Raw genomic sequence first — 27,873 nt, 5'->3', positions numbered from 1 at the left:
CTATGGGTGTCAAGGGGGGGGCACCCACACAGAAAATGGCATGGGTGTCCTCTTTAATTTCCATACAAGATCCTTCAGGTCTGGTATGAATTTTAGATGAAAACCTCATGCAAAAAAAAAAAAAAAAGTGTGGGTTCACCCTCAAAAATCCACACCAGAGACTGAAAATGGACATTTCTTTAAACGTGAACTTTCCACAAACCTGGGGGGGGATTCATAGTGCCCCCTCCTTCTCTTCCCATCCCCCACTGTGTCCAAGCTGAAATGAACATACAAGACAAGTGCAAAATCTAGACTGTCCCCTCCACAGGACTGCACACTCAGTGCTTTGGTCTCAGAATCAAGTTTCTTTCCATGTGAAGCAGCAATTGCACAAATTGTATTTATTCTCATCAGAACCAGAAAAAATAAATAATAATAATTTGTATCACAATATATGATATAATTATCCTTCACTAGTCAGATCTATATACAACACATCCTAGATTAAATATTTTGTTTTTAATTTTTTGACAGCAGGTGGCGCTCTTGTCTCCTTTTCACCTGTAAGTCTTCCACTTTCAGCTGTGCTGAAGAAACTTCCTGTTAATTTACACAACTTAAATTCACCACAGCACCACATTGAAATCCATGTGATTAAGATATTTGGGGGGGGGGGGCTGGGCACACCATAAAAGATATATTAAATATGGTGCAGCCATAAGACCCTAGAACAGAACAAAATATTACAGCGCGCACATGCAGAAAAGACATTTACCTCCTGAAAGGCTATTTAAAACACCAAAAACATTAAAAAAAAAAAAAAATTTAAAAACAAAATTATGGGGATTTGGTCACACTGCAGCAGTCACCACTGACTCGTAGCCAGGTGCTTGGCTACAATAGTTTGCTCGCACACCATCGTACGGTTTTTGCTTTTCTTCGTTGTCCATCCCTTTTTCAGGTTTGGACTTTAACTCTGGTCTTCTATAAATAGATATTGTGAGGAAACAGATCAAAATGTGGGACAAATCCTTTTTAAGAGGGTTGTGGGAAGCCAAAGTGATGAAGCAATGATGCATTGAGGGGCGGTAATAGTCAGGATCTCCATTATTCTGTCTAGTGGTCCTGTAGTATGTCTGCAGCCCTCGTGACCCTATATACAGAGCTATACTGTACGTGGCTGCAACTTCTGCAACTTCAGGGGTGGACTGACAACTCATGGGGCCCCTGGGCAATAGTAGATTATGGGACCCCCGGGCAATAGGAGAAGATTATGGGGCCCTGGGCAATAGGTAAATCTGGGGCCCCCGGGCAATAGGAGATTATGGGGCCCCCTGGCAATAGGAGATTATGGGGCCCCCAGGCAATAGGAGATTATAGGGCCTCCAGGCAATAGGAGATTATAGGGCCTCCAGGCAATAGGAGATCATGGGGCCCCCAGGCAATAGATTATGGGGCCACACAGTATACACACACACATACAGAATACACACAGACACACAATATACACACACAAAATACACATATGCACACTGAAAAGGTACTGGAGAGGCAGGGCAGCTATAATCTTGGGATTTTTAAATAAACACAGATTTTTACATACTGTCCCCGGTTCTATTGAGGCTGGCAACCCTGATGGGGCCCCTTAGTGGCATGGGGCCCTCGGGCAGTGCTCGAGTGCCCAAATGGTCAGTTCGCCCCTGGCCCCAATTGAGAAGTTTATTGGAGAAACCACCGACCTTCATAAAACACATGAGACCAGGGCTGAGGCAAGGTGGGGGCAGAAGGCTGTCGCATGACGCCCACGAGAGAGATTTACAGCACCTGGAAAGCACCAAAACTATACCGCATTACCATCTATAATTAAGTAAAAGACCAGATCAAATGATTTAAATGAGAGGCCCGACAGCCACCAACACCCAGAGCTCTGCGGGGGCGGCTTCTTCCTTGATCACTGCAGCTGCAAGGTCACCTTGTTTTGGCCCAATCACAAGCAGAGGGCCCAAGGTGGTCATTGATTGTTCCCCTTCCACGTTTGGTTCTGCAGGAGAAACATTGGAAGGTCAGGAGGCACATACACATCTCTATACAAGGCAGCTAAAGGGCAAATAAATATATATATATATAAAATGTAGCTCCTACTCAAGTGTGCAAAGGTGGTGTCCACTGTAGACCCTCATGAATCGAATTTGTCACGTTAACCAATTTGACAGAATGGATGGGAAAGGATGGTTTGAACCCTTAAAATTTGCATTGCTATGAAAAGGCTGTACAGGAGATTTTCCTGTTGTAGTTCCGAAACAAGTGAGGGGAAGGCTCCATGGTGGATAGAATCTGCAATGTAAAGGCCATCCAGGTTCTATCCAAACCACCCCCCCACCCTTCATCCCTATTTTATTGCCACCTGCGTCCCTCAGAACTCTGGTCTATTGTCCAGGATGGGGGGCATAAGAATCCAGGCCAGGTGAAATACCCCCAAACCAGTCAGGACCACCCCCCCTCCTCATTCTCAGGACATCCCATTGAAAGGAGAAGCTGTGGCCACACCATTATTGTACACGACAGCTGCATGGTTAAGACTCGCCGTCCAAGGCTTCCCTCTTCCCAAAGGCTCTCGGTCTTTGAAATCGGCTCCTTCCTCCTGTCAGACCAGTAGGGTTGCTGGCAGTGCCTGATGTCCCACAACACTGGCAGATACTGCTGGGGCCCTCAACTACAGACCATCTGGAGAAGATATGCTAATGTCAGCATGACAACCTATCTTTAGAAGATGCACTGGAAGCTTGGCGAAAAGCCAACACTGTATGGCTAGTTTGACATTTACCTTGAGAGGACTTGGGGCTCATCTCTCTAGATGCAGTGGAGATGGATTAGAACAGTTTATTGCTGTGTCCCCTTAGAATATTCACCCTCTATTTGTCCGGTTTACCATTATAATTGAAAGAAAAGCCAAGTTTTTTGGCAGTCCCCAAAAAAGTAATGAAGTAGAAGTTTTCCAGTGGGGATACTCGTTCAGGTGACCTGGGGGTCCCAAGGAATTCCTTAATTTGCTTAATTCTCACTACCTGTTAGGCTATGGGACAGGAAGTGAAGGGAAATATGCAGATGGTAAAAAAAAAAAAGCCTGACAGGGTTATAACCCTCCCTTGGTTTATCCAAAAAGAAAAAGCTTTGCCTAAAGTTTTACTCAGTGACCAGTTGATTCCCTTGAGGGAATTTACAGCTAACCATAATTCTGATCATGCTGGCACATGAGATCTTGTTGACCAACTTTCAGGCCCATGAGGGTACTTACCTGGCCAGATATGTTACCAATGTACATGGTAGGGGAAAAGCCCTACAGATGACACCATTGTAACAGGAACCCACCATGCTATGTCCTTAAAGTTTGTCCCAGTCTCTGGTTACTAGATCCATGCAGAAGTGATGACAGACAGAGGCTATGGGAAGAGCAGCAACCTACGGACACCCAACAGGCATTTTAAATAGTCTCACCTGTTTGTGGCTTTACTATAGGAACAGGCCTTGTTAATGAGATCTGGGACCTGGGTGGCAGCAGCAGCTCTCAGGTATCAGGTTAAGTAGATCTGGAATAGAAGGTTTTAGTAGGTTAAACATTCCTAGAAGGCACCCATCTGTGAAACCAATTCAAACAGTCCTCACCAGAGATACATAATTTCCTAGGAACCGGAAGGCATCCACTGTGAACTGTAGAATGTTTGTCTGGACCCTTGGATCAATGAAGGCCGAGGAGGAGTCAACCTGTGTTCCATCCACCAGACACCTGCAGAAGATGGTCACTTACAATTTGTGTCAAATTGCAACCCATGCACCGATCCAGCAGCCGACATCTTCCCGGGGGGGTTACTTCCGGGTATTGCGGCTCCAGCGCTGTGACTGGCCAGAGCCGTGATGTCACTTCCACCCATGCACGTGGGAGCCACCGGTAACAGCGCAGTACAATGGCACGTACGTGCCATTGCTTCGGTGTGCATGTGCTAATGACGTCGGCACAGGCAAATACAAGGATATCTCCTTAACCGTGCATGTTTAGGAAGAGATATCCAGTGTAGCTACAGGTAAGCCCAATTATAGGCTTTCCCGTAGTATAAAGTGGTTGTAAAGGGTTTACAACCACTTTTGAGTGACCAGCTAGCATAGCCATATTTGTCCCCGGATTCTCTTTAGGCCAATACATCTTCATGATCACCCCAACATTGCCAAAAAAGGGATATTGTTAAGCTTTCATGGACAATAAAAGGGATCCCCACCATCTTGATCATGAGGTTCTTTAAAGTTAAGAAACGTAAACTTATCCACCATTGTTAATGCAGAGCCTCCTATGATCGCTCTTAGTAAGATTCAATTGGTTATTATTGGAGTAGAAGGGTTAGGGTGTGTCTACAGATGTTAAAAGTAGAAACAAAGGAAAAGAATGGAACTTTAAAATGAGGCTCATTGCTGCAAAAAAAATAATAATAATAATTTATGGAGTAAATATGATAAAACCTTTGTATAAAAAACAATTCTGTGGTCTAGAAATGCTTGATAATGTTTTCAAAACATAACCATATTCAAAAGGATGAAATATTGGTAATATACTATTGTGACGGGAGTCACTTTGGCCGGGGGGCTTGTGGAACCCAGCTTACCTTGGAGAGCTCTGGAAACTCCATGTCCAGCTCCCCCGACCCCTCCTATGTGTAAATCAACCTGTATCCATTAGGGGCACAGGGGGACCGAGAACCCCAGTCTGATCTGTGCTAGTCAGACTCTGTACAGCCGCACTGCAGTATTGTGTTCTCGTGCTGTTGTGGACTGTTTGCTGGGATTGTTTGGGGGGGTGTGGTTGTATTCCATTGTTCTGTTGTGTCCGTCTTAGGAGAAATGTATTATGGGATGGATGTTTTGTATCCCTGGCATGTGGACTGGGGGCAGGGTGGAGAAGGTCGAATTCCTCCAACAACTCTCTCTGCTGATTGGACAGTTTACCCTGCCCTGAATCAAAGGGGGGGGGGATGTTCCCGAAGTGTATACCTGTGTTTGAATAAACCATTTTTTTTGTGAACAAACTGGTTTATTCAAACACAGGTATACACTCCGGGAACAACTACCCCCCCCTCTTTGATTCAGGGCAGGGTAAACTGTCCAATCAACAGGGAGAGTTGGAGGAATTCGCCCCTCCCCTCTCCACATGCCAAGAACACACATACAAATATATTTCTCCTAAGGCAGGCAGACACACTGGAATACAACAACACCCCAAACTATCCCAACAAACAGTCCACGACAGCATGAGATAATACAATATTGCAGTCATAGGCGTGTGCACCCCAAAGCTTAAAAAAAAAATTATATATATATATTTTTTTTTTTTCACACTATATTACTAAAAGTATTGGGATGCCTGCCTTTACACCTTTACACACACAAACTTTAAAGGCAAGCCTTCTGTCCCAGTCTTAGTCTGTAGGGTTCAATATGGAGTTGGCCCACCCTTTGCAGCTATAACAGCTTCAACTCTTGTGGGAAGGCCGTCCACAAGGTTTAGGAGGGTGTCTATGGGAATGTATGACCATTCTTCCAGAAGAGCATTTGTGAGGTCAGTCACTGATGTTGGACGAGATGGCCTGGCTCATAGTCTTCACTCTAATGTGAAGGCCAGTCAAGTTCCTCTACCCCAAACTCATCCATGTCTTTATGGACCTTGCTTTGTGCACTTGTCCAAATTATTTGGTGGAGGGGGGGGGGGATTATGGTGTGGGGGGTTGTTGTAGGGGTTGGGTTTGGCCCCTTAGTTCCAGTGAAGGGAACTCTTAAGGCATCAGCATACCAAGAAATTTTGGACAAAATGTCATGCTCCCAACTTTGTGGGAACAGTTTGGGGACGGCCCCTTCCTATTCCAACATGACTGCGCACCAGAACACAAAGCAAGGTCCATAAAGACATGGACTTAGCAAGGGTGGTGGAAAATGAACTTAAAGTGCAAAAATTCACATTATAATAATAACTAAGACATATAGAATTAAGTGTAACAATCTAAAAAATAAAAAAATTCTAAAGTGCTGTAATGGTGGGAACCTCCCAACTAAAAAAAACATTGTTGCACTTGAAGTTCATTTGTATTGCAATTATCTGTAGAGGCCCCCCCCATAAGTACATAAGTATAAAAAAAGAGTTAGGCCGCGTACACACGCGCGGACTGTTCGCCCAACTTTGTCCGTCCAACAGTTTCGGCAAACAGTCCGCTCAAACTTAGCATGGACGGACATGGCCACACACGACGGACGAACAGTTTGCTGAAACCGTGCGCGATGACGTGAACGGCACGTACGACGGGACGAAAAATACGACGTCCTATACACTGCATTATAGCTTTCGGCGTGAAAATCCTTTCTGAGCATGCGCGCAACTTTGTTTGACGAACAAGCCTACACACGAGCGGACTGTTCGCTGAAACAAGGTTTCAGCGGACAGTTTTACGGAATTTCCGAAAAACCTTGTCCGTCCAACTGTCCGCTGAAACTGTCCGCTGAAAGCCCACACACGAGCGGACTGTCCGCCCAAACACTGTTCAGCGGACAAAGTTGGGCGAACAGTCCGCCCGTGTGTACGCGGCCTTAGACTTAAATTTTTCTAGGAGTCTTCCAGGACAGCCTCAAAGATAGGGCTCTTCCCTCCGGGACAAGAAACACATTCACCCAAATGGTTAAAAGGAGGCCCTCCAGGCCTTCCCCTTCAGTTTCCGCAAGAAGTGCCAGAAGGCTCTGAAATACATAACACACTGGCACAACATTAGTACACCCCCTTTTGCTCCAGCTATAAAACTTGGCATCAAGTGGCACCGGCTTTCTCTGCCCACGAAGCTGAAACCCCCCTAGTTGAAGGTGCCTTAACTAGAGGCGCTTGCCTCCCTGCCAAACTGTATGCTTCTAAAATGGTCATCCTAATCCATCTGGCGATGGTGGATTTAGATGCCTTAAATCCTTTGCGTGACCCCACAAAATTCACAAACAACCAATCTGTCTTCCTTAAGTCTTTGTGGATATCGAAATAAACTAAAAGGCTATGCCTAATGTCAACTAAACTGAATTCTCCTTCCTTGTCACCTTCTGAGGAGGAGTAAAATGTTGGCAGGATGATGTCCTGAGTTCTATGAAAAGTAGAAGAAACTTTAGGGAGGAAACTAGGATATGTTTTAAGCACAACCCTATACTCCAAAATCAACAGAAAAGGCTCTCTAATCAAGAGCGCCTGCAAGTCACTCTTCTGGCTGAGGTGATTGCAATTAAAAAAGCTGTCTTTAAAACTACCCATTTAACATCAGATTTCTCCAGAGGTTCAAAGGGACTCTTTGTAAGTGCACTAAGTACTAGACATGTGCGATTAGTTTCGTACGAATTTCCGAAAATTCGTACGTTCATGAGGAATCCGAAATACGAATTGCCATGCGTCAGAATTTTGTACGCAATACAAACCTTTGTTTACGAATTTCAGATCAGTTGTCGTCGCATCGACGACTCAGTCATTATGGTTATTATGAGGGGCTCCCACCATCCCTGTGCTATTCTGACTTCCTCCTGGGGCTGTACCTCTGCTGTGCTCATTATGAGGGGCTCCCACCATCCCTGTGCTATGCTGACTTCCTCCTGGGGCTGTACCTTTGCTGTGCTCATTATGAGGGACTTCCTCCTGGGGCTGTACCTCTGCTGTGCTCATTATGAGGGGCTCCCACCATCCCTGTGCTATGCTGACTTCCTCCTGGGGCTGTACCTCTGCTGTGCTGACATACTGAGCACAGCAAGGGTACAGCTCCAGGAGAAAGTCAGCACAGGGTTGGTGGGAGCCCCTCATAATGAGCACATGGCTGCCATGCACAGCTGCTCCAGTTTTGATCCCCCGCACTGTATGGGGTCACCGGGGATGTGCGGGGTCACTGGAATTTCGTATTTCGGATAAAAAAACAAACTTCCATCAGCATCGACTGTCATATTGAGGTATATATTTTTGCCTTTAAATTCATCGCAAAGAACGTTCGTACAAGTTAACGAACCTAACGACAATTCGTATTTCGTACGAACTGAAATTGAATTTCGGACACGAAATATGAAGTACGAATTAATTCTAATACGAACCATAACGGAACGGAACAAAACAAATTTATTGACGGCACCCATGTCTACTAAGTACCAACGATAGATCCCAAGAGGGACAGGCTCCGACCTTCACTGGCCTGGGCTTTAAAGTAACTCTTTACAAAATGAACTTGCTACAGGGGGACCTGAAGAAAAACACTCAAAGCGGCAGCCTGTACCTTCAGGGTGCTTACAGAAAGCTCTAATTCCACTCCTGCCTGGAAGAAGTCCAGCACTGCCGGAATTCCTGGTTCTTCTACTAACCAGGAATTGAACCTCTTCTATACCTTGGTGTAAACGGCCCTGGTCACTGGCTTTCGGCATTCTAAGAGCGTCTTGATGACCCTTTCTGAAAAGCCTTGGGTCCTTAACAGCTGTTCCTCGGATAGCATGCTGTAAGTCTGAGGGTCTCTATGTGAGGATGCCGGATAGGACCCTGTGCAACCAAATCCTCCCTCATCATAAGATGAATCGGAGGATATATGGCCAACGTATTTAGGACTGCAAACCAGGCCCTTCTTGGCCAGAATGGAGCTATCAAAATGAGATCCGTTTCCTGGGTCTGAAATTTCTGGAGGACCGCTGCAACTAGCCTTACTGGGGGGGGCGAGGCATAGCACAGGTTGAAGTGTCATGCATTGGCGAAGGCATCCATCCCTCTGGCTAGATCCCACGAGTGCAGGGAGAAAAACTCTGCAACCTTTTTGTTGCTTTGTGAGGCGAACAAGTCCACCTCTGGTATGTCCCAGGTCCTCACAACCTGCTCGAACACTTCCTGGTTGAGTGACCATTCGTCCTGTTTCACACACTGACGACTGAGAAAGTCCGCCAGCGAGTTCTAAGCCCCCTTTAAATGAACAGCTGTCTGGAATTCCCGATGTATCGGCACATGCAAATATGCGTCCCTGAGGTCGATCGTCGCCATATAGCAATCGGGAAACAGGATGTTCGTTATCATGAAGATAGACTCTATCCTGAAACGCTTGTACCTGACAAACCTGTTCAGGGGCCTGAGATTGAGAATCAACCTGAACTTGCCTGATGGCTTTCGAACTACGAACACATGGGAATATACCCCCCTGTCTGCGTTCCGCATATGGTACTCGGCTGATGACCTGTTGATCCAACAACTTTCCCAACAGTAAACTCAGAACCTCTGCCTTCTCCCGGTCTCTGGGTAACTGGGTTACTAAGGTGGTAGGTGGGGGAATGGCATTGAACCCCAACTTGTAGCCATTTTCTATTATTTCTAATATAAACAGACTTGAGGTTGCGCTGGTCCATTGTGGGAGGAAATCCCCTAACCTTCCTCCCACCGGAACACAAGAGTCACTGGGGCTTTGGGGTGTTTTGAGGAGGATTGAATAGTATTCCTCCTCTGCCACGACCCTTGTGACCCATCCAGTGTTTTTTAGGCCGACCCTCTTCTCTCCTGCTGGGTCTGTTGCCTAAACCCTCGAAAAAGACGTCTGCTCTCAGGCTTCTTTTTCTCTGGAAAGGCTCTCTTTTTGTCCTGGGTAACCTCCAGGGCCTCTTGGAGCCCAGGACCAAAAAGGTGATCGCCTGAGAAAGGTTTTGTGGATTACCTAAATTTTGATGCTGCATCTCCCGACCAGGCTTTCAACCATACAGCTCTTCTTGCAGCATTAACCAAAGCTGCAGACCTGGTCACTTGCTTTACCGACTCTGCAGAAGCGTCGGCTAGGAACCCAACTGCTTTAAACAATAAAAGGAAAAGATTTTAGCATTGTCGAGACATGCCTGCAGAAATGTGAGACTGCAACTGAGTTAACCAGCATTCCAAATTTCTAGCCACACAGGTGGCTGCAAGGGCAGGTTTGGGCACAATAGAGGAGGCATCCCAAGTCCTCTTTAGTGGCACATCACCCCTTTTGTCCATGGGGTCCTTAAAGTGGAAGTAAACCCATGGATTTAAACAGTTAAAAAAAAGGCATGCTGGGAATGCTAACTGCACATTAGCTGTGCTCTCAGCCAAACTATCAAACCATCCAATGGCTGGTGTCATAACGAATCACATGTGCAGCACCATAGCAGTTGAAGATTAAACAGAGGCAAAGATGGCAGCTTCCTTGGCTGAAAACGATAGGGGAGTTTACTTCCACTTTAAGGGATCCCAGATCATCGAAGGCCAAATCAGTCTTTTTGGAAACCTTCGCTAGCGGTGCATCCAACTTGAGGACCTTGTTCCAAGGCTGGGCCACATCCTTTTCAAAGGGAAATCTATGTTTGAGACTGCCTGAAAAGAACGGTCTCCTTTCAGGGTGCTCCCACTCCAGCAAGATCGCTTCCACTAGAGATTTGTGCACGGGGAAAACTCTGGATTTTTGGGCAGAGACCCCCTGATACATGAGGACATGCTTAGAAAGCTCTACTGACTCCTCTCTGATCTCTAGGGTGTCATAGATCGCTTTTAATAAGTCCCCCAGATCGTCCAATGTCAATTTGTACCTGGACCCTCTGGAGTAATCTTCCTCTTCTTCACTATCAGACCCTGAGTCTACTTGAGAAGAGGCAAGCGATCTGGGCTTTCTCTCCCTATCTTCCCCATCCTCCTGACTGGGTTCAGACAGGGAGGGCAAACTTGCCGCTCTAGAAAAGGGCACAGAGGGACCCTGCATCCTATCCATCATTCCTCTAAATGATTTAAAGGTGGATGCAATTTCGTCTTTTACTGACGTAAGGATCTTATGACACTCTGTCATGGAGTCATCCTTAGTTAAATTGACACATTCCGGGCAAAGCGGTTTCTGCCAATTGGGACCGAGTTTTGTCCCACAAACGGCACACTCTCTCCAGGGAGGCCGTATCAGAGATCTGTCCTGTGCTTTACCCTGAAAGCAAAAGAAAAGACAAACCATGAGAGCCTATCCCCAACCACCACCGTGCTCAGGGGGAAGGAGAGAAGTGCCCCGCCCTTCACCTGTGGTTCCCCACCCAGGGAATGGCTTTGATCACAAGGACCTTACCCCATCCCAGAGTAAGCCATGGTCTACTCTCACCACGCTTACCTGAGAGGTAACAGTGCCAGAAGAACCGGAGTCAACTGCCTGAACTGCTGCAGTGCCCTCCATGGCTCCTTAGTGTTGTCACAGCTTCTGCTGGATCTACACAGGCTCCGGACACCCAGCAAGCCACACGCTGCGCCAGAAGACCGGAACCTTGTCTCCTGGCTTCCCCTGATTATGCGGTTCCGCTGGAAGCTGTAACGGAAACCTGCGTTACATCAGAGGGGGGCGGGGTCAACCATACATCATTGGGGAAGCCCAGGTTTCCCTTTGCGTTAGAGGGGGCGGGGTCAGGTGACGAGTGGCCCCGTCCTCCTCAGCTAAGACCTTTCAGATTGCAGAGATTCCCGCAGTGTCTCCAGTGGAGACAGGATACGCTGCACGTCATTGGGAGAGATCACTCATCACTGGACCTCGGAGAAGAGATCAGCCATAGCAGGATAGCAAGAGTGGATTACCACCGCTGGAATCTTTTTTTAATTTTTTTTTTATATTTTTAATAAAGGACTTATCCCAACGGTGTCTGTGTGTTTTTTAAACAATTTTTTACGCTTTATTTGTGAAATGGTAGGGGTACAATGTACCAGTTACCATTTCAAGCAGGGGGGGCGGGATCTGGGGGTCCCCTTGTTAAAAGGGGCTTCCAGATTCTGATAAGCCCCCCGCCCGCAGACCCCCACAACCACCGGCGAGGGTTGTGGGGATGAGGCCCTTGTCCCCATCAACATAGGGACATGGTGCTTTGAGGGGTCACAGACCCCAAAGCATCCTCCCAATGTTGAGAGCATGTGGCCTGGTACGGTTCAGGAGGGGGGGGCGCTCTCTCATCCCCCCTCTTTTCCTGCGGCCTGACAGGTTACATGCTCGGATAAAGGGTCTGGTATGGATTTTTGGAGGGAACTCCACACCATTTTTTTTTAAATTTGACGTGGGGTTCCCCTTAATATCCATACCAGACCTGAAGGGCCTAGTAATTGAATTTGGGGGGAACCCCACGTTTTTTTTTTAATTTTTATCAATGACTTTCAATGAGTGTTCTCTGTATCACGGGGAGCCAATAATTCATTATAGCTGCGAGTGATTTTAAGTGACTTTTTTCCTGCAGAAATTACACTTTGTGCAGGGACAGTTCTAAGCAACATGCGCCCCTTCACAGGCATACTATAGACACCCTCCAGGTATGAAATTTAAAGGAATATTACACTTTTATTGTTTCACTTTAATCATTATTAAAATCACTGCTCCTGAAAAAATGTCCGTTTTTAAAACTTTTTTTTTTTGCATTGATCCATGTCCCCTGGGGCAGGACCCAGGTCCCCAAACACTTTTTAGGACAATAACTTGCATATTAGCCTCTAAAATTAGCACTTTTGATTTTTAACCTTCGAGTCCCATAGACTTTAACAGGGTTCTAAAGCTCACACTAATTTTCGGTCCGTTCACAGGTTCTCGCATGAAGCGAACCGGGGGGTGTACCGACAGACTGTACTGAATGAATGAATGAAATATTTGTATAGCGCACAACGCGAACTGAATCGCTTCAAGGCACTTTGAAGAGCTTGGTTGTCCATCATCTAGAAGAGGAAGGTCTTAAGTTTTTTCCTAAAGGCCTGGTGGTTTTCTTCCAGGCGGATGTTGGTTGGTAGAGCGTTCCATAACCGAGGTCCTTGGACAGCAAATCTCCGATCCCCCTTTGATTTGTAGCGGGCTTTGGGCACGAGGAGGAGGTTTTTGTTGGCTGATGGAAGACTGCGGTTTGGTGTGTAATGATTTATTTTCTTCATTAGGTATTGAGGAGCTTCTCTATGCACGCATTTGTGGTTGAGACAGAGGGTCTTGAATGTGATCCGATTCTTTACTGTTAGCCAATGTAGGTTCCTCAGTGAAGGAGAAATGGATTCCCAGGGTTTTTTTCCCGTTATCAGCCTTGCCGCCGTGTTTTAGATAAGTTGTAATCACGCAAGTTGATATTGTGGTAATCCTATGTAAAGCGAGTTTGCGTAGTCCAGTCATGAATTAGTGACTGCAACATGGTGTCCTGCGACTCCAAGTAGCCATCCCAGATATGCAAACTGTTCTCATGATCAAACAGGGAGAAGGGCCAACATATGATTGGTGTTTAAAGTAACTGAAGGAACACTTTGGATAAAGTGGCATGGATAAAACCCCCATCAGGTTATTAATTGTCTGTACGCTATGGGTACATCTGTTCTGGTGACTGGTTTCCTCACTTCCTGTTTTGGCTACAGGACAGGAAGTGTTAGGAAATCCCTCAATGGAACATAATACCAACAGAGGTTCTAATGCTCCCATACCCTATTCAAAAAGGGTTTGGTCTTCAGTTCTACCTTCACCTTCCTAAAATGGAGCTTTAAAGTTGCTGTACATTTCCATCAAATGGGAGGTCATATGAATCAAGCCTTAGAGGGATGTTGTAAATGAAGGATGAGCTCCGGCGTATTCGCACACCCCACGTGCAGAGTCCGCCAGGAAGTCAGCGCAAAATTTCCCAATCTCTGTAGCCGCACATCGGGGCAATGCCTCACTGCCTGTAATTAGCGCTCTGCAGTGCCAACTTCCTGGCGGGCTCTGCACGTGCTGTTTGTGAACATGCCTGAGCTCATCCTTATTGTACATGTCCCTCTCTGGCAAGCAGATATTTGAAGTCTACTCTGGCTCGTGGGGAATCAAGACTGGATAGGCTGCAGAGACAAGCCCCCCAAAACAATGGAATGCGGGGGGGGGGATCCATCTCAATAGAATATCAGCTACAGGGTCATTAGGAACTAGGTGGTTCCAGGTGAGTGAAGCCAGAAAAGCAGCAGATACGTTTCTATACATGACAGACTACTGGAAGGGGAGGACTATGGGCATTGACTAGAGTACATAGACACAGGGGGAACATTTGAAGACTACCTGCACCATGCTGCCGCAGTCCTGGAGGTTGATCTGGAAGGTAACAGTGGTGTCTGTACTCTGGGGGTTGCGTTTGCAGCCACGGGGCCCCAGGCTCAGGTCAGAAGGTCGGACCAGCTTCCCAATCCCATAGAAATCCCTCTGGATGTTGACCACCATGTTGTCCTCTCCACACTGGATACTGATAGGGGAACACCCAAACTGCATCAGATCTCGTGAAACCCCAACACGTCCAGCAAGTGAACCCCTAGAGGCCCAACCCCCACAACAGGACGATTAGCGTTCCAGTCTCTGGAGCCCCATCTAGAAGAGCCCTGGCCAGGTAGAGCCCGCTGGTTGCTCCTCCACCAATCTGACTGGCTGCCCTGTCTCAACAAGACTCCATCACAGCCAAACCCTGACCAATAGGCCACAGTCAGGACCAACGCCCAACCACCCTTCACCAGAAATCCCATCCTGCCCATAAGAGGAAAAACACAATGAATGAGGGAGAGAGCTGTTCTTTATAATCCTCCCATCAACCACTGATACCCCCAGCTGGGGCCAATCATCACCACACCCAAATGTCTGGAACCAGGGCCGGACTTACCATTGGGCTTGACTGGGCTCAAGCCCATGGGCCCCGCCGAGATACATAGCAGAGTGTACTCAGCTATGCTCACAGTCACACCCACTCCCGCCCTATGATCAACATAACACAGGGACTGGGCGTGACTGTGAGCCGAGCCGAGCACACTCGGCTACTCTCAGTTCTGCGAGAGGACCCAAGAGCCACAGGACTCCGTATATCCATAAGACACAGGCATTTCTTAAATGAACGAACACGTCATATAGATTACATCGTACCCGACATTAGATGGATGGCTGCATTCATTTTCTTTCAGATATTTTTCCTTTAGTCTCACATTGTGATCCTGCCTGTGACACACATCCTGTCCTAGGGTGATAAAACTGACTGTATTATATACATACAGGAGCAGCGTTGTCACCTGGGGACAGGAGTACAGAGCACCTCCTCCTTTATTCATCTCCTATAATATGGGGGAGGTGTTCTGTAGTCCTGGGAGATAGTTGAGAACAATGTAACTGAGAAGGTTGGGTTCACTGAAGGGGAAATGGATGCACTGGGGATGAAGGGCTCTAAATGGATATGTAAAGTGCAGAGGAAGAAGAGGGTTCTGGAGGAGGACAGGGTGCCTGCAGAGGAGGGTTCTGGAGGAGGACAGGGGCATACCTAGGGCGGATCCTATTTAGGGCACCCCCCAGCAAAAATCGCAGCGTGCGAAGCGTGTCACTTAAAAAGTAGCAGGAGCTTCTTTTGAGCGACAGTGTGTGATTTTCCATGACTGCAGCTCAATTTAAGAAGGTTAGAGTATTATAATGGCAGTATAGGGTATTATGGTGGCAGGCTAGGGCTGTATAAGGTTTTATGGTGGCAGGTCAGGTCAGTATAGGGTATTATGGTGGCAGGCTAGGGCAGTATGGGAGTATTATATTGACTCCCCCCCCCCCATATGTGAGGCCCCCAGGACAGACTGCCCCCCCCCCCCCCCCCCACACTTGGTACGCCATTGGTTATAAGAACAGGGCCCTGCAGGGGAGGAGACTGACATGCAGTGTGCCAGGACAAGGTCATCTAGAGCCCAGGGCAAACTGCACCACCCCCCTAAGATATATGGGCATTATGTATCAGCAAAAATCCCAAAACAAAAACACTGAGCACTAATCTGCATGGTTACCCCTAAGCATAAATTAGCCCTCCTTTAGCTCCCCATACAAATCCTCCCCCCCCCCCCCCCGGGACACATCTTCTCCCTCTCACTTCAAGTCACCCAAATTCATACGTTCAGGAGGATCCGAAATACGAATTGCCGTGCGTCCGAATTCTCTACTGAATAAGAACTTTTGTTTACGAATTTCGGATCAGTTGTCGTCGAACCGACGACGACTCAGTCATTATGCTTATTATGACTTGCAAAAGACTTCTGTAATAGAAGTCAATGTAAGTTGCCTGAAGACATCAGTGAAGGACTTTCCTCCTCTCTGGGTTGCCAAGAAAAGATCAAAGTGATACAATGTTTCTTCTTCAATGGGCTGAACTCCATGTGTAGAAGTTCTCAGTTTAACCATTTAAAGACTAAATCTTTTCTGACACTTGTTGCTTACAAGTAAAAATCCAGTATTTTCTGCTAGAAAATCACTCAGAAGCCCCAAAAATTATATATATATTTTTTTTTTAGCAGAGACCCTAGGGAATAAAATAGTGGTTGTTGCAATATTTTATGTGACGCGGTATTTGCGCAAAGGTCTTTCAAACGCAAGTTAGCCCTTTTTTCGACCTCTAGAGAGCACCGACACCAGCACCGTGATAGAGAGCACCGACACCAGCACCGTGATAGAGAGCACCGACACCAGCACCATAAGCAGCCCCAGGAGGAAGTCAGCACAGCAGAGGGATGGTGGGAGCCCCTCATAATGAGCATAGCACAGGGATAGTGGGAGCCCCTCATAATATGCACAGCGGAGGTACAGCCCCAGGAGTAAGTCAGCACAGGGATGGTGGGAGCCCCTCATAATAAGCTGCGCCTGCTCCTCCTGGGGCTAACTGGACCAGCAGTGCATGGCAGACAATCCGCTTCTCTCTTACTCATCTAATTAAACCTCGTATTTCGGATAAAAACCAAACTGCCATCAGCATCGACTGTCATATTGAGGTATATTTTTGCCTTTAAATTCATCGTAAAGAATGTTCATATACGTTAACGAACCTAACGACAATTCGTATTTTGTACGAAACAGTATGGAATTTCGGACACGAAATAATTTTATTAAAAATCGGAACGAAACGGATTTATTGATGGCGCCCATGTCTATTAAACACTGCAGGAAGCAGCTGCAGCCAGTGTTTCTCTTGCCACTCCTAGCAAAAAATAGTTTGGGCTTATTGCTTGCACACCCTCGTATGTTTTTTGTTCGCTGTTCATTCCTTTTCGCTACAGGTTTTGACTTTCTCTAGTCTATAAGAGATCTTGTGAAGTGAAAAAAAAAAAAAAAAAAAAAAAAAAGTGGAAGTAGTAAATTTTTAAAGAGATGTAGGAAGCCAAAAAAGGGAGGACGCAATAGGGGCAGTAATAGTTATGATCTTGACACAAACACGGGGGTAGAAGGCTACCGCATGAGACCTGTGATAGATATTTAAGCCCCTAGAAACCAAATCTATACTGTATTACCATCTAGAATCAAGCAAAATAAACTAGATACATTGATTTTTTATTTTTCAACAGACAGTACATATTGCGGCTTTTTTAGAGACTTCACAATGAACACCGTACACACTGCGACTACCAGAAGACTGAGACACCCGACAGCCACCAACCACCAGAGCTCTGTGGGGGTGGGCTCTTCCTTCGTTACTGCAGCTGCAAGGTCATCTTGTTTTGGCCCAATCACAAGCAGAGGTCCCAAGGTGGTCACCGACTGTTGCTCTTCCATGTTGGGTTCTGCAGGAGAAATATTGGAGGGTCAGGAGGCACATACACATCTCTATAGAATAGAACTAAGGGCTTTCAGGTGAGAACTCATCTCCTACTCAAGTGTGCAGAGGAGGTGTCCACTGTAGACCCTCATGAAGCAAATTGTCATGACAACCAATTTAACAGAATGGAGGAGAGGATGGTTTGAACCCTTAAGATGTACATTGCTATGAAAAGGCTGTGCAGTAGACCTACATTCCTAGTCTAGTTCTGAAACAAGTGGAGAGAGTATACAGGGAGAATAGAAGCAGCAATATGAAGGCCATCCAGGTTCTAGCCTTCTCCATCCCCTCACTCATTGCCACCAGTGTCCCTCAGAACCCCGTTCTATTAACCTGGGGGTGAAAATAACCCAAGGCCAGGTGGAATACCCTTAAAAAAAAAGTCAGGACTAGAGGCCTCCCTCCCAACCCTTCTGTTGTAATGCAACGGGAGGCAAGCCATTCTTGGGACATCCCCCATTGAAAGGAACAGATGTGGCCACACCATTATTGTATATGGCAGCTGCATGGTTAAGACTCACCATTCAAGGCTTCCCTCTTCCCAAAGGCTCTCGGTCTTCCAAATCGGCTCCTTCCTCCTGTCAGACCAGTGGGGTTGCTACAGGTGCCTGATGTCCCACAACACTGGCAGATACTGCTGGGGCCCTCAACTGCAGACCAGCTGGAGAAAACAAACCAAAGTATGTATGACAACCCGTGTTTAGAAGATGCACTGGAAGTGCAGTGAAAAGCCAACACTGTATGGGTAGTGGGACATTTACCTTGAAAGAGGACTTAGGGCTCATCCCTCCAGAGGGAACTATAGGCTTGTCAGTCTAATGTTGGTAGTTTGTAAACTATTTGAAAGGAATAAGGGACCATAGCCAAGAATTTGTAGATGAAAATAGTATCATTAGCAGTAATCAGCACGGGTTTATGAGTGGTCACTCTTGCCAAACCAGCCCATTAACATTCTACAAGGAAGGGATCTGCCATCTGGACTTCTCAAAAGCATTTGATACAGTCCCCATGAATGCTTAGTCTACAAGCTGAGGTCTAGGCATGGACTATAAGGTTTGTTCTTGGATAGAAGGGGCATGTCCAAAGGGTTAATAACATACCCAGACTGGTCTACAGTGGTTAGTGGGGTACCCCCAAGGCTCTGTCCTGAGACTATTTCTGTTTAATTGATAAAATGATAGAGGGTGGGATAAATAGCTTGATCTCAGTCTTTGTTGATGATAAAGTAGGGCAACACCACAGCAGGATATAAAAACTTTACAAGAGGACCTCAATAAATTAGTGGCGTGGGCTACTGCATAGCAAATGAAGTTTAATATTGATAAATGTAAAGTAATGCACTGGGGAGGGGGGGGTAATAAAACAAGTTACTCATTAGGGTGGAGAGCCCCTAGGACAGTAATGGCAAACCTTGGCACCCCAGACCTTTTGGAACTACATTTCCCATGATGCTCATGCACTCTGCAGTGTAGAGATTCATCCTCCATTTGTCCAGTTTACCATTACGAATTAATAGTGAAAGAAAATCCAAACTTTTGGGCTGTCCCCAAAAATGTAATAAAGTAGAAATCTTCCAATGGGGGATACTAGTTCAGGTGACCTGGGGGTCCCCAAGGAATTCCTTTAATTTGCAGGGATTTCCTTTTGATTCCAGTTTGGCTATGGGACAGGAAGTGGAGAAGTCTGCAATGGGGTAAATAAAAAAAATAAAAAAAAAAAGAAAAAAAAAAAAGTTTACTACACAGTGACCAATTGATCCCCTTGGAGGGAATTTCTCAGCTGACCACAAGGTGTCCAAGAAGCAGATTGAGAGTACCATGCCCAGAATTCTGATCATGTTGGCACATGAGATCTTGTAGACCAAATTTCAGCTTCATGAGGCTACTTTCCTGGCCAGCTATGTTACCAATGTGCATGGTATGGGAAGGGGCTTACAGAGGATACCTGTATTAAATATTTATATTGTAATAGAAATCCACCATGTTAGGTCCATAAAGTTTGTCCCAGTCACTGGTTACTAGAACCATGCAGAAGTGATTACAGACAAATCCTATGGGAAGAGCAGCAATCTATGACACTCAGCCATTTTCAGAGTCTTACCCATTTGTGGCTTGACTATAGGAACAGGCCTTGTTCATGGGATCTGGGACCTGGGTGGCAGCAGCAGCTCTCAGGTAACAGGTCATGTAGATCTGGAATAGAAGATTTTAATAGGTTAAACATTCCTAAAAGGCACCACCAACATGGGCGTCCGCAGGTAGGGGCAAGTGACTAGGGTGCCCACGTGTCCCGGATTGCCCGGGATTATCCCGTAATTTATATCTCTGCCCCCAGTCCCGGGCACCTTCATTCCGGGACAATAAAGTGTCCCGGAATGAAATTGACAATCTGGGAACAGGGGCGGACCGAGCTGCCATAGCGCTGGCTCTAGCTCCGCCTCCACCTCCTCCTGATCACTGGTTGCTATAGCCGCCTTGCGTCTGGCAACCAGTGACGTCACAGCCCAGCGTTGAATGCGGAGGAGGATTTTACATCCTCCTCCTCCACGCTAGTGCTGCTGGGAGTCACTGCTGGTTCTTTTACCTCCGCATTTGGCTCCAGTGGCTGGCTTGCAGCTTGTGTGGGGTGTTTCTGTTCCCACACACTGCGATTACAGTGTGTACTGCATGGTATCTCTCCCTTCCTCCCCCCTCCTGCCCACCTCACACTAACACATGGGCTGAAGTCCCCTCCCCCTTTTCCTCGGCTCACAGACAGGAGAAGGAGGGGGAGGAGAATGGACACAACAGGACGGGATGTGCTGATCTGAGGTTTGTACAGAATATTAATGCTTGGCACTTGCAGGAGAAGAAGACACAGAGACGGGGGGCAAGTTGTCAAAAAAGAATACTTGCAGCGATTTTGGGGGATAAGAGCGTGCTGTATGTGCTAGGGGGCACTTTAGCAAAGGAGAGAAATTGTGCTGGGGGGGGTCAGATTTTTTATTCAACCCCCCCTTCCTGCACAATTTCTCTCCCCTCCCAAAGTGTGCCCTCCTAGAACATACAGCACGCTCTTATCCCCCCAAATCACTGCAAGTATTCTTCTTTCACAACTTGCTCCCTCCCCATCTTCAAAGACAAACTGGCTGCTATCACGGAGATAATTGTACTGTCTGGTATCCTGGGAACTTTAACAGACTATCAGGAGGTGCACTCCTCTTCCTCCTCTCTCCACTAACTACCCCCTGCCATACACTCCGCACTCCTCCCCTGTACATATTACCCCCCCCGCCATACACTCCGCACTCCTCCACTGTACATGTTACCCTCCTGCCATACACTCCGCACTCCTCCACTGTACATGTTACCCCCCTGCCATACACTCCGCACTCCTCCACTGTACATGTTACCCCCCTGCCATACACCCCGCACTCCTCCCCTGTACATATTACCCCCCTGCCATACACTCCGCACTCCTCCCCTGTACATATTACCGCCCTGCCATACACCCCGCACTCCTCCCCTGTACATATTACCCCCCTGCCATACACTCCGCACTCCTCCCCTGTACATATTACCCCCCTGCCATACACTCCGCACTCCTCCCCTGTACATATTACCCCCCTGCCATACACCCCGCACTCCTCCCCTGTACATATTACCCCCCTGCCATACACTCCGCACTCCTCCCCTGTACATATTACCGCCCTGCCATACACTCCGCACTCCTCCCCTGTATATATTACCCCCTACCATACACCCCGCACTCCTCCCCTGTACATATTACCCCTCTGCCATACACCCCGCACTCCTCCCCTGTACATATTACCCCCCGCCATACACTCCGTACTCCTCTCCTGTACATATTACCCCCCTGCCATACACCCCGCACTCCTCCCCTGTACATATTACCCCCCGCCATACACTCCGCACTCCTCCCCTGTACATATTACCCCCCTGCCATACACTCCGCACTCCTCCCCTGTACATATTACCCCCCTGCCATACACTCCGCACTCCTCCCCTGTACATATTACCGCCCTGCCATACACTCCGCACTCCTCCCCTGTATATATTACCCCCCTGCCATACACCCCGCACTCCTCCCCTGTACATATTACCCCTCTGCCATACACCCCGCACTCCTCTCCTGTACATATTACCCCCTGCCATACACTCTGTACTCCTCTCCTGTACATATTACCCCCGCCATACATTCTGCACTCCTCTCCTGTACATACTACTCACCACCATACACTCCGCATTCCCTATTTATTAAACAATAATTTGACACACTTTTTTTTTTTTAAGGTTATTAACCGATTAATCGAAACAATAATCGGCCAACTAATCGATTATGAAAATAATCGTTAGTTGCCGCCCTAAACAACACCCCCTTTAAGCCAATATTTAGTGCAATTTAAGACATGTCCACTGTTCACCATGACACGCTTTGCGCGCCATATTGTTGTTGTTCTTAATGTCTAGGGCCCACTTTTGATCTTGCACACAGGTCTGCTGATTTCATATGCCCCTGCCCCAAAAATTGGCAAAAAAATATGTAAAAAATCATCTTTTTTTTGGGGGGGGGGGGGGTGTCCCTAAATGGCAGTTTGGAAATGTGGTCACCCTACAAGTGACCCCCCTGGAATCAGCAAGGGTCTGCCTTGGCCTTATCTGGGTTTGTGAGAGTCAGCCCCACAGCTGCTGCAGATCAGGGTCACTGAACTTAGAGCTCTTTACTGCCACCTCTGGCTGCTTCCTGTATGTGCGCCCCTCGTGTTTGCTTTGTTGCTTGTTGTATTTTCCACAGGGACATGTGGAAACAGGACGTGGGAGAAGGAAGACCACCTTACAAGTGGGGGCTGTGAGTACAAGTGGCAAGAGGAGACCTTTTGTGTACGGGGGGGCAGAGCTGTGTGTGGGCCTGACATACACAGATGAGGGGGGGCAGCTGAGCTTAGTGCATACAGGTATGATTAGTGAAGGGGGGTGCCAGATATAGGAAATCTATCATCTGTCCTGTCTACAGCTATATACACCCATCTTCCTTCCTGTATTCCTCCGTTATCACTGACTGCAGATATACATCTGTATCTATAGCTGTATACAGGACAGATGATTTATATCCGCAGTCAGTGATGGACATACATACTCCATACTGTACAGGTCAAATTTGGATGGGCACAATGAGGCTGCAGTTGATGGGCACATGCCTGCACCTATGCGATAATGATTAAGCCCCTCCCCTTCACAACTGTTGAAAAGAGGGGGAGCATGGGTGACCTAAAATGATGCCCTCCCCTGAAAAAAAAATAATAATTTCTGCGGACACCCATGGGCACCAATATGTGCAACCAATTCAAAGTCCTCACCAGAGATACATCATTTCCTAGGAACCGGAAGGCATCCACCGTGAACTGTAGAGTGTTTGTCTGGACCCTTGGAGCGATGAAGGCTGAGGAGGAGTCAGCTTGTGTTCCATCCACCAGGCATCTGCAGAAGATGGTCACTTACAATTTGTGTCAAATGGCAACCCAACCCCCCCCCCCCCCCCCCCACCACCACTGAAAAAACATACCCATTGTCTGTAATGAGGTCATAACTTGGAGAAGAGGTGGCATCAGGAGATATGGTGGCCACACAGCGGTCCACATACAGGATCATAGCAATTTGGTTGCGAGCATCCACAGAGGCCTGTATGTAGAGAATATCCCCCAACTGATAGATGGGAGAACTTCTGGGCCCCCTCCAGTCCTCTGTATAAATATAAAGGGGGGGGGGGATTAGTAAAGGCCTAACATCTCCCCCCTCCCACCTGATCATCCATCTTCCTTACCAGTCATCAGGACCAAAGAGAAGGACAACCTTTCTTCTGAAGACACAGTGGTGCTGAATGGAACCCACGTTGGCTTAACGGCCTGGCTGCTCACATTACCGTGCCTACAGAGAACCAAATCAAGGTCAGTAATGAGTCATTTAATGTCACAAATTTATATTAGGCATTTATTGTTCAGACTTGTGGAACACAGGGTCAAATCCTGGTTACAATTGCACTAGCCAGCAAGTTACTAAGGGACGATTGCCTGGTTGATTCCATGCCTGTTGAAGGACAGTAGCAAGATAGAGCCAGATAGTGACGCCATAATCAGGACATGGTCCCTGAAGCCTAAACCTTTAAGTGGCCAGGAGCAGCTACCATAGATTTGTCTCCAGATTCTCTTTAGGCCAATACATCTTCATGAACACCCCCAACATTGTCACTGAAGGCTTTACAATATGCCTTTTTTGGCAAAGAGCCCCACCATGTGGATCACAAGGTTCTCTAAATTTAGCCACCATTGTCAATGCAAAATGATCACTCTTAAGATTAAATTAGTCATTGCAGTAGAAGGGTTAGGTTGTAGGCAGACTCCAAGTCTACAGATGTCAAGAGTAGTTAAAGTAGCTAAAACCAACACTTGAACCCTTAATGTCAAAATGGACTGCCAATACACTCCAACCAGGAAAGGAAATCTGATTGTTGCTCATGAGAAAAAAAATAAAATTACACATCACATTGAGGGATCTCTATACTATGAAAATGTATGGCTCTTGTGTGAAGACACTCATTTGCACGTCCTATGCCAATACCAATAAAATGTTGCCCCAATCCTACAATTTTTCTTCCAAGAAAAGAAATCTAGAAATCTTGGCAAGGACAGATGGCATAAAAACACCCAACAAGGTGTTAAACCTTCCCCCACTCTGTCCAAACTTTAGAGATTGACCAGATGCTGAACACTGGCTGGGACCATCATGGTGCCCCAATATAAGCTGATCTAGTAGTGTTGACTCACCGGTAGTAGAAACACATTATGGGGACCACAGCTGGGTTGGTTCTGATGATTGGAATGGAGGAGGTTGGGCTGTAGGTCAGGTTGGTGGTGTAGATTAGCCAGTCTTGAGTAATCTGTGCAGAGAAGAGGAGAATGATACAGACTAACATAGAAAGCCAACATTGTTTGGCCCTTTTCTGAGACCAGACCCCAAGCCCACCACTGCCTGGATCGTGTCTTTCTAGGCTCAAAAGCCCTCAAAAGAAAATCCCAGCTCAACCAGCCTGCAAAACCACCAAGTTATCCTGTCTAAATAGTTAGCATTAAAAACAGGCCTAAATTGCACATAAGTGCTATATTCTGCCACCATGGTGTCCAGTACGTGCCTGTGACTTTGAGGGGTGGGCTCCCATCAGGCTTACCTTCCTTCCATCTTGAATGCACTTCCACTGTGGAGGCCCTCAAACATTTATAGAGTTAAGCCTGCAGATAACACCAGGGTGCGGTGAAGTTGCGCCACAGATTATGCATACTAAACCCGTTTTTAACAAACTGTTGGATAGGAGAATCCAGATTGGTTGCAGGCTGGCCGAGTTTGACATGCATCGCTTTTCCATGTGCTCCTTGCTGCGAAGGCCAGTTATAGGTATGGCAGTGGCCATTTCTTTGCCTCATCCCTGTCTGGGAAGACCAGGCCCAAAGCCTTCATTGCTTGACCTGTGTGAGAAAACCCAAGCTGACCATTTAGGATTCACAATCTTCAGGTCTGCAACACCAAACCACCACGGCCTTCCATTTTTTAGAAGGCCACTTATTGTACGACAGGTTCTCTTTGCCTTTATGATAAAGAGGTCCTGCCACCAAAGCATGCAGGTAAAATAGTCAATAAAATTGTTACATGCAGCGTTCCATTTTTCCATGTGGATTTTTTATTGACTTGCTAGGTAAAGTGACATTCCAGAAGTCAGCAACCGCCTAGCATAGCCCTCTCCTCTTCTGGAGTGTCCATTTAGTTTGTGCTGGCCCAGCTCTTCCTACATAAACCTCATTCAGCCATCAGGGGAGAAGTGGCAACTCCAAGTCTACCGGAGCTGCTGACATCACATCCAAGATGGCGGCACCCAACAGCAATCTCCACAAAAGTAAACCTGAATAGAAATGTGAAAATTCAGATTTGTGGACCTGAATGGTCTGCCAATAGTTATTAAAAGGATCAATCTACAAAGACAAGTCTCCAGTCTGGCCCGTACTTAAAGTATCCCCACCATAGATGGGGGTCAGCACAGAATGTTCCCACTACTTGCCAAGTCACCCATACCCTTATCCCTACAGATGGTCTGGAGAGTCCTCTTCCATTGGGCGCTTCTGGTGCTTCTCCATCTGTATGCGGCGTTCCAGATAGTTTTCAGGCTCCTACCAAACAAGAGACACACTGAACTTCAACATTGTGTCCTGTGACTCCAAGCAGAATCTCAGATATGCAAACTGACCTCATGAGCATGATGGGCTCATGTCTATGGTGTGGGCAGATTGAAGGGGAAACCAGGGGAAGTGTCCCACCATTCAAGCAAACAAGGAGAAGGGGCCTACCATAGAATTGGTGTTTACCCCGCCCCCCCCACCTCCTGACTAGAGCACTTTACAATTTGTCACTGCGATGCTTTAGCAGTCCTGCGACATACAGATTGGAGACTTGACACTTTTATACAGCGATCAGTGCTATAAAAATACACTGATTGCTGTGTAAATGTCACTGGCAAGGAAGAGGCTAACACAGTCCCCCACTGTGCTGCAGAAATGCACCCTCTGATGGCCAAAAACAGGTAGGACATATGAGATTTCCCCAGGAGAGCCAGTGTATATCTGCGTGACATAGTCAGCAAGCAGTTAAACTGAAGGAAAAACTGGATAAAGTGGCATGGATTAATCCCCCCAATCAGGTTTTTAATTGGATCCTATGGGGACACCTGTTTTGGTGACAACCAGGGATTGCCTCACTTCCTGTTTTGGCTATAGGACAGGAAATCCCTCAATGGGACAAAATACCCAACAGGAGGTTCGAACGCTCCCTTACCCTATTCAAAAGGGTTTGGTCTTCAGTTCTACCTTCACCTTCCCAAATTGGAGATGGTGGGAGCTTTAAAGTTGCTGTACACTGCCCTCCCCTACTCTCAAAGGTGAGGCCAAATGAATGAAGCCTTAGAGGGATTGTACATGTCCCTCTCTTATTGGAATGGAGGTGGGGGCATTAGTCCATCTCAATGGTACATCAGCAACTAGATGGACAATGGACATACATACGGAGAACTATGGGGGGAGCATTGACTAGAATACATGGACACAGGGGGGAACATTTGAAGATTACCTGCACCAAGTTGCCGCAGTCCTGGAGGTTGATCTGGAAGGTGACAGTGGTGTCTGTACTCTGGGGGTCGGGTTTGCAGCCTTGGGGCCCCAGGCTCAGGTCAGAAGGTTTGATCAGCTTCCCAATCCCATAGAAATCCCTCTGGACATTGACCACCATGTTGTCCTCTCCACACTGGATGCTGATAGGGGAGGTCCCGGGCTGCGGCAGATCTCGTGGAACCCCAATAACACGTCCAGCATGTGAACCCCTAGAGGTCCCACCTCTGGGAGCCCCAACCCCCACAACAGGGCGATTAGAATTCCAGTCTCTGGAGCCCCATCTAGAAGAGCCCTGGCCAGGTAGAGCCCGCTGGTTGCTCCTCCACCAATCTGACTGGCGGCCATGTCTCACCAAGACTCCATCACAGCCAAACCCTGACCAATAGGCCACAGCCAGGAGCAGCACCCAACCACCCTTCACCAGAAAATCCATCCTGCCCATAAAAGACACAACACAATGAATGAGGGAGAGGGAGCTGTCCTTTATACCCCTCCCACCAACCACTGATACCCCCAGCTGGGGCCAATCATCACCACACCCAATGGCTGGAACTATACATGATGGATGGGAGATTGAACCAATAATGGAGGTCACCTCATCCCCCTGGAGATCCACCAGAGACGACGATTAGATTCATCCTCATACTGGAATCAGATGGGAGAGATGGGTACACATGGAGTGTGCTACACAAGCTGCATGGAGAATATCACAAGGATGTACAATGATCACGTACAACTGATACTACACCATAATACTAATGTCACTCACACCAACGGGAGAGATTTCTTGTTGGGCTCATTAGTAAAAGGATGGTGGGAACCCCTCATAATGGGCACAGCAGGTGTACAGACCTGGGACCTCAGAACAGGGATAGTGGGCACCTCTCATAATGGACACCGCAGATGTACAGACTCGAGAACTCAGCACAGGGATGGTGGGAACCCCTCATAATGGGCACGGCAGGTCTACAGACATGGGAACTCAGCACAGGGATGGTGGAGGACCACTTATAATGGGCACAGCATGTGTACAGTCCTGGGAACTCACAACAAGGATGGTGGGAACCCCTCAT

The 27,873-nt window shown here is 47.2% G+C and overlaps 1 protein-coding gene and 1 pseudogene across 2 annotated transcripts in view; both read right to left on the bottom strand.

Moving 5' to 3' along the window:
• Nucleotides 1–833: 833 nt before the first annotated feature.
• On the bottom strand, nucleotides 834–14,524 carry LOC143981416 (zona pellucida sperm-binding protein 3-like; annotated as a pseudogene).
• A 2,789-nt stretch (nucleotides 14,525–17,313) lies between these two features.
• Nucleotides 17,314–27,873, bottom strand: part of LOC143981441 (zona pellucida sperm-binding protein 3-like) — a 42,749-nt gene continuing 32,189 nt past the window's right edge. Inside the window, exons 1-8 of one of the 2 annotated variants that reach the window (XM_077479282.1) lie at nucleotides 26,760–27,253; nucleotides 24,416–24,528; nucleotides 23,416–23,519; nucleotides 23,158–23,335; nucleotides 22,952–23,072; nucleotides 19,696–19,787; nucleotides 18,117–18,256; nucleotides 17,314–17,560 (exon numbers count right to left, since the gene is read on the bottom strand). In XM_077479282.1, coding sequence (XP_077335408.1) covers nucleotides 17,331–17,560; nucleotides 18,117–18,256; nucleotides 19,696–19,787; nucleotides 22,952–23,072; nucleotides 23,158–23,335; nucleotides 23,416–23,519; nucleotides 24,416–24,528; nucleotides 26,760–27,242 — 1,461 coding nt within the window. In that variant the 5' untranslated portion in view covers nucleotides 27,243–27,253 and the 3' untranslated portion in view covers nucleotides 17,314–17,330. Of the gene's footprint in view, nucleotides 17,561–18,116; nucleotides 18,257–19,695; nucleotides 19,788–22,951; nucleotides 23,073–23,157; nucleotides 23,336–23,415; nucleotides 23,520–24,415; nucleotides 24,529–26,759; nucleotides 27,254–27,873 lie in introns of those variants that run through there. The other variant, XM_077479284.1, reaches the window with a different exon arrangement.

Source organism: Lithobates pipiens, unplaced genomic scaffold, assembly GCF_037356315.1.
Source record: "Lithobates pipiens isolate NorthernLeopardFrog02 unplaced genomic scaffold, aLitPip1_a1.2 Scaffold_157, whole genome shotgun sequence".
Taxonomy (NCBI): Eukaryota; Metazoa; Chordata; class Amphibia; order Anura; family Ranidae; genus Lithobates; species Lithobates pipiens.
Note: the sequence above shows the minus strand (reverse complement) of the source record. Positions and strands in the feature narration are given on the sequence as shown.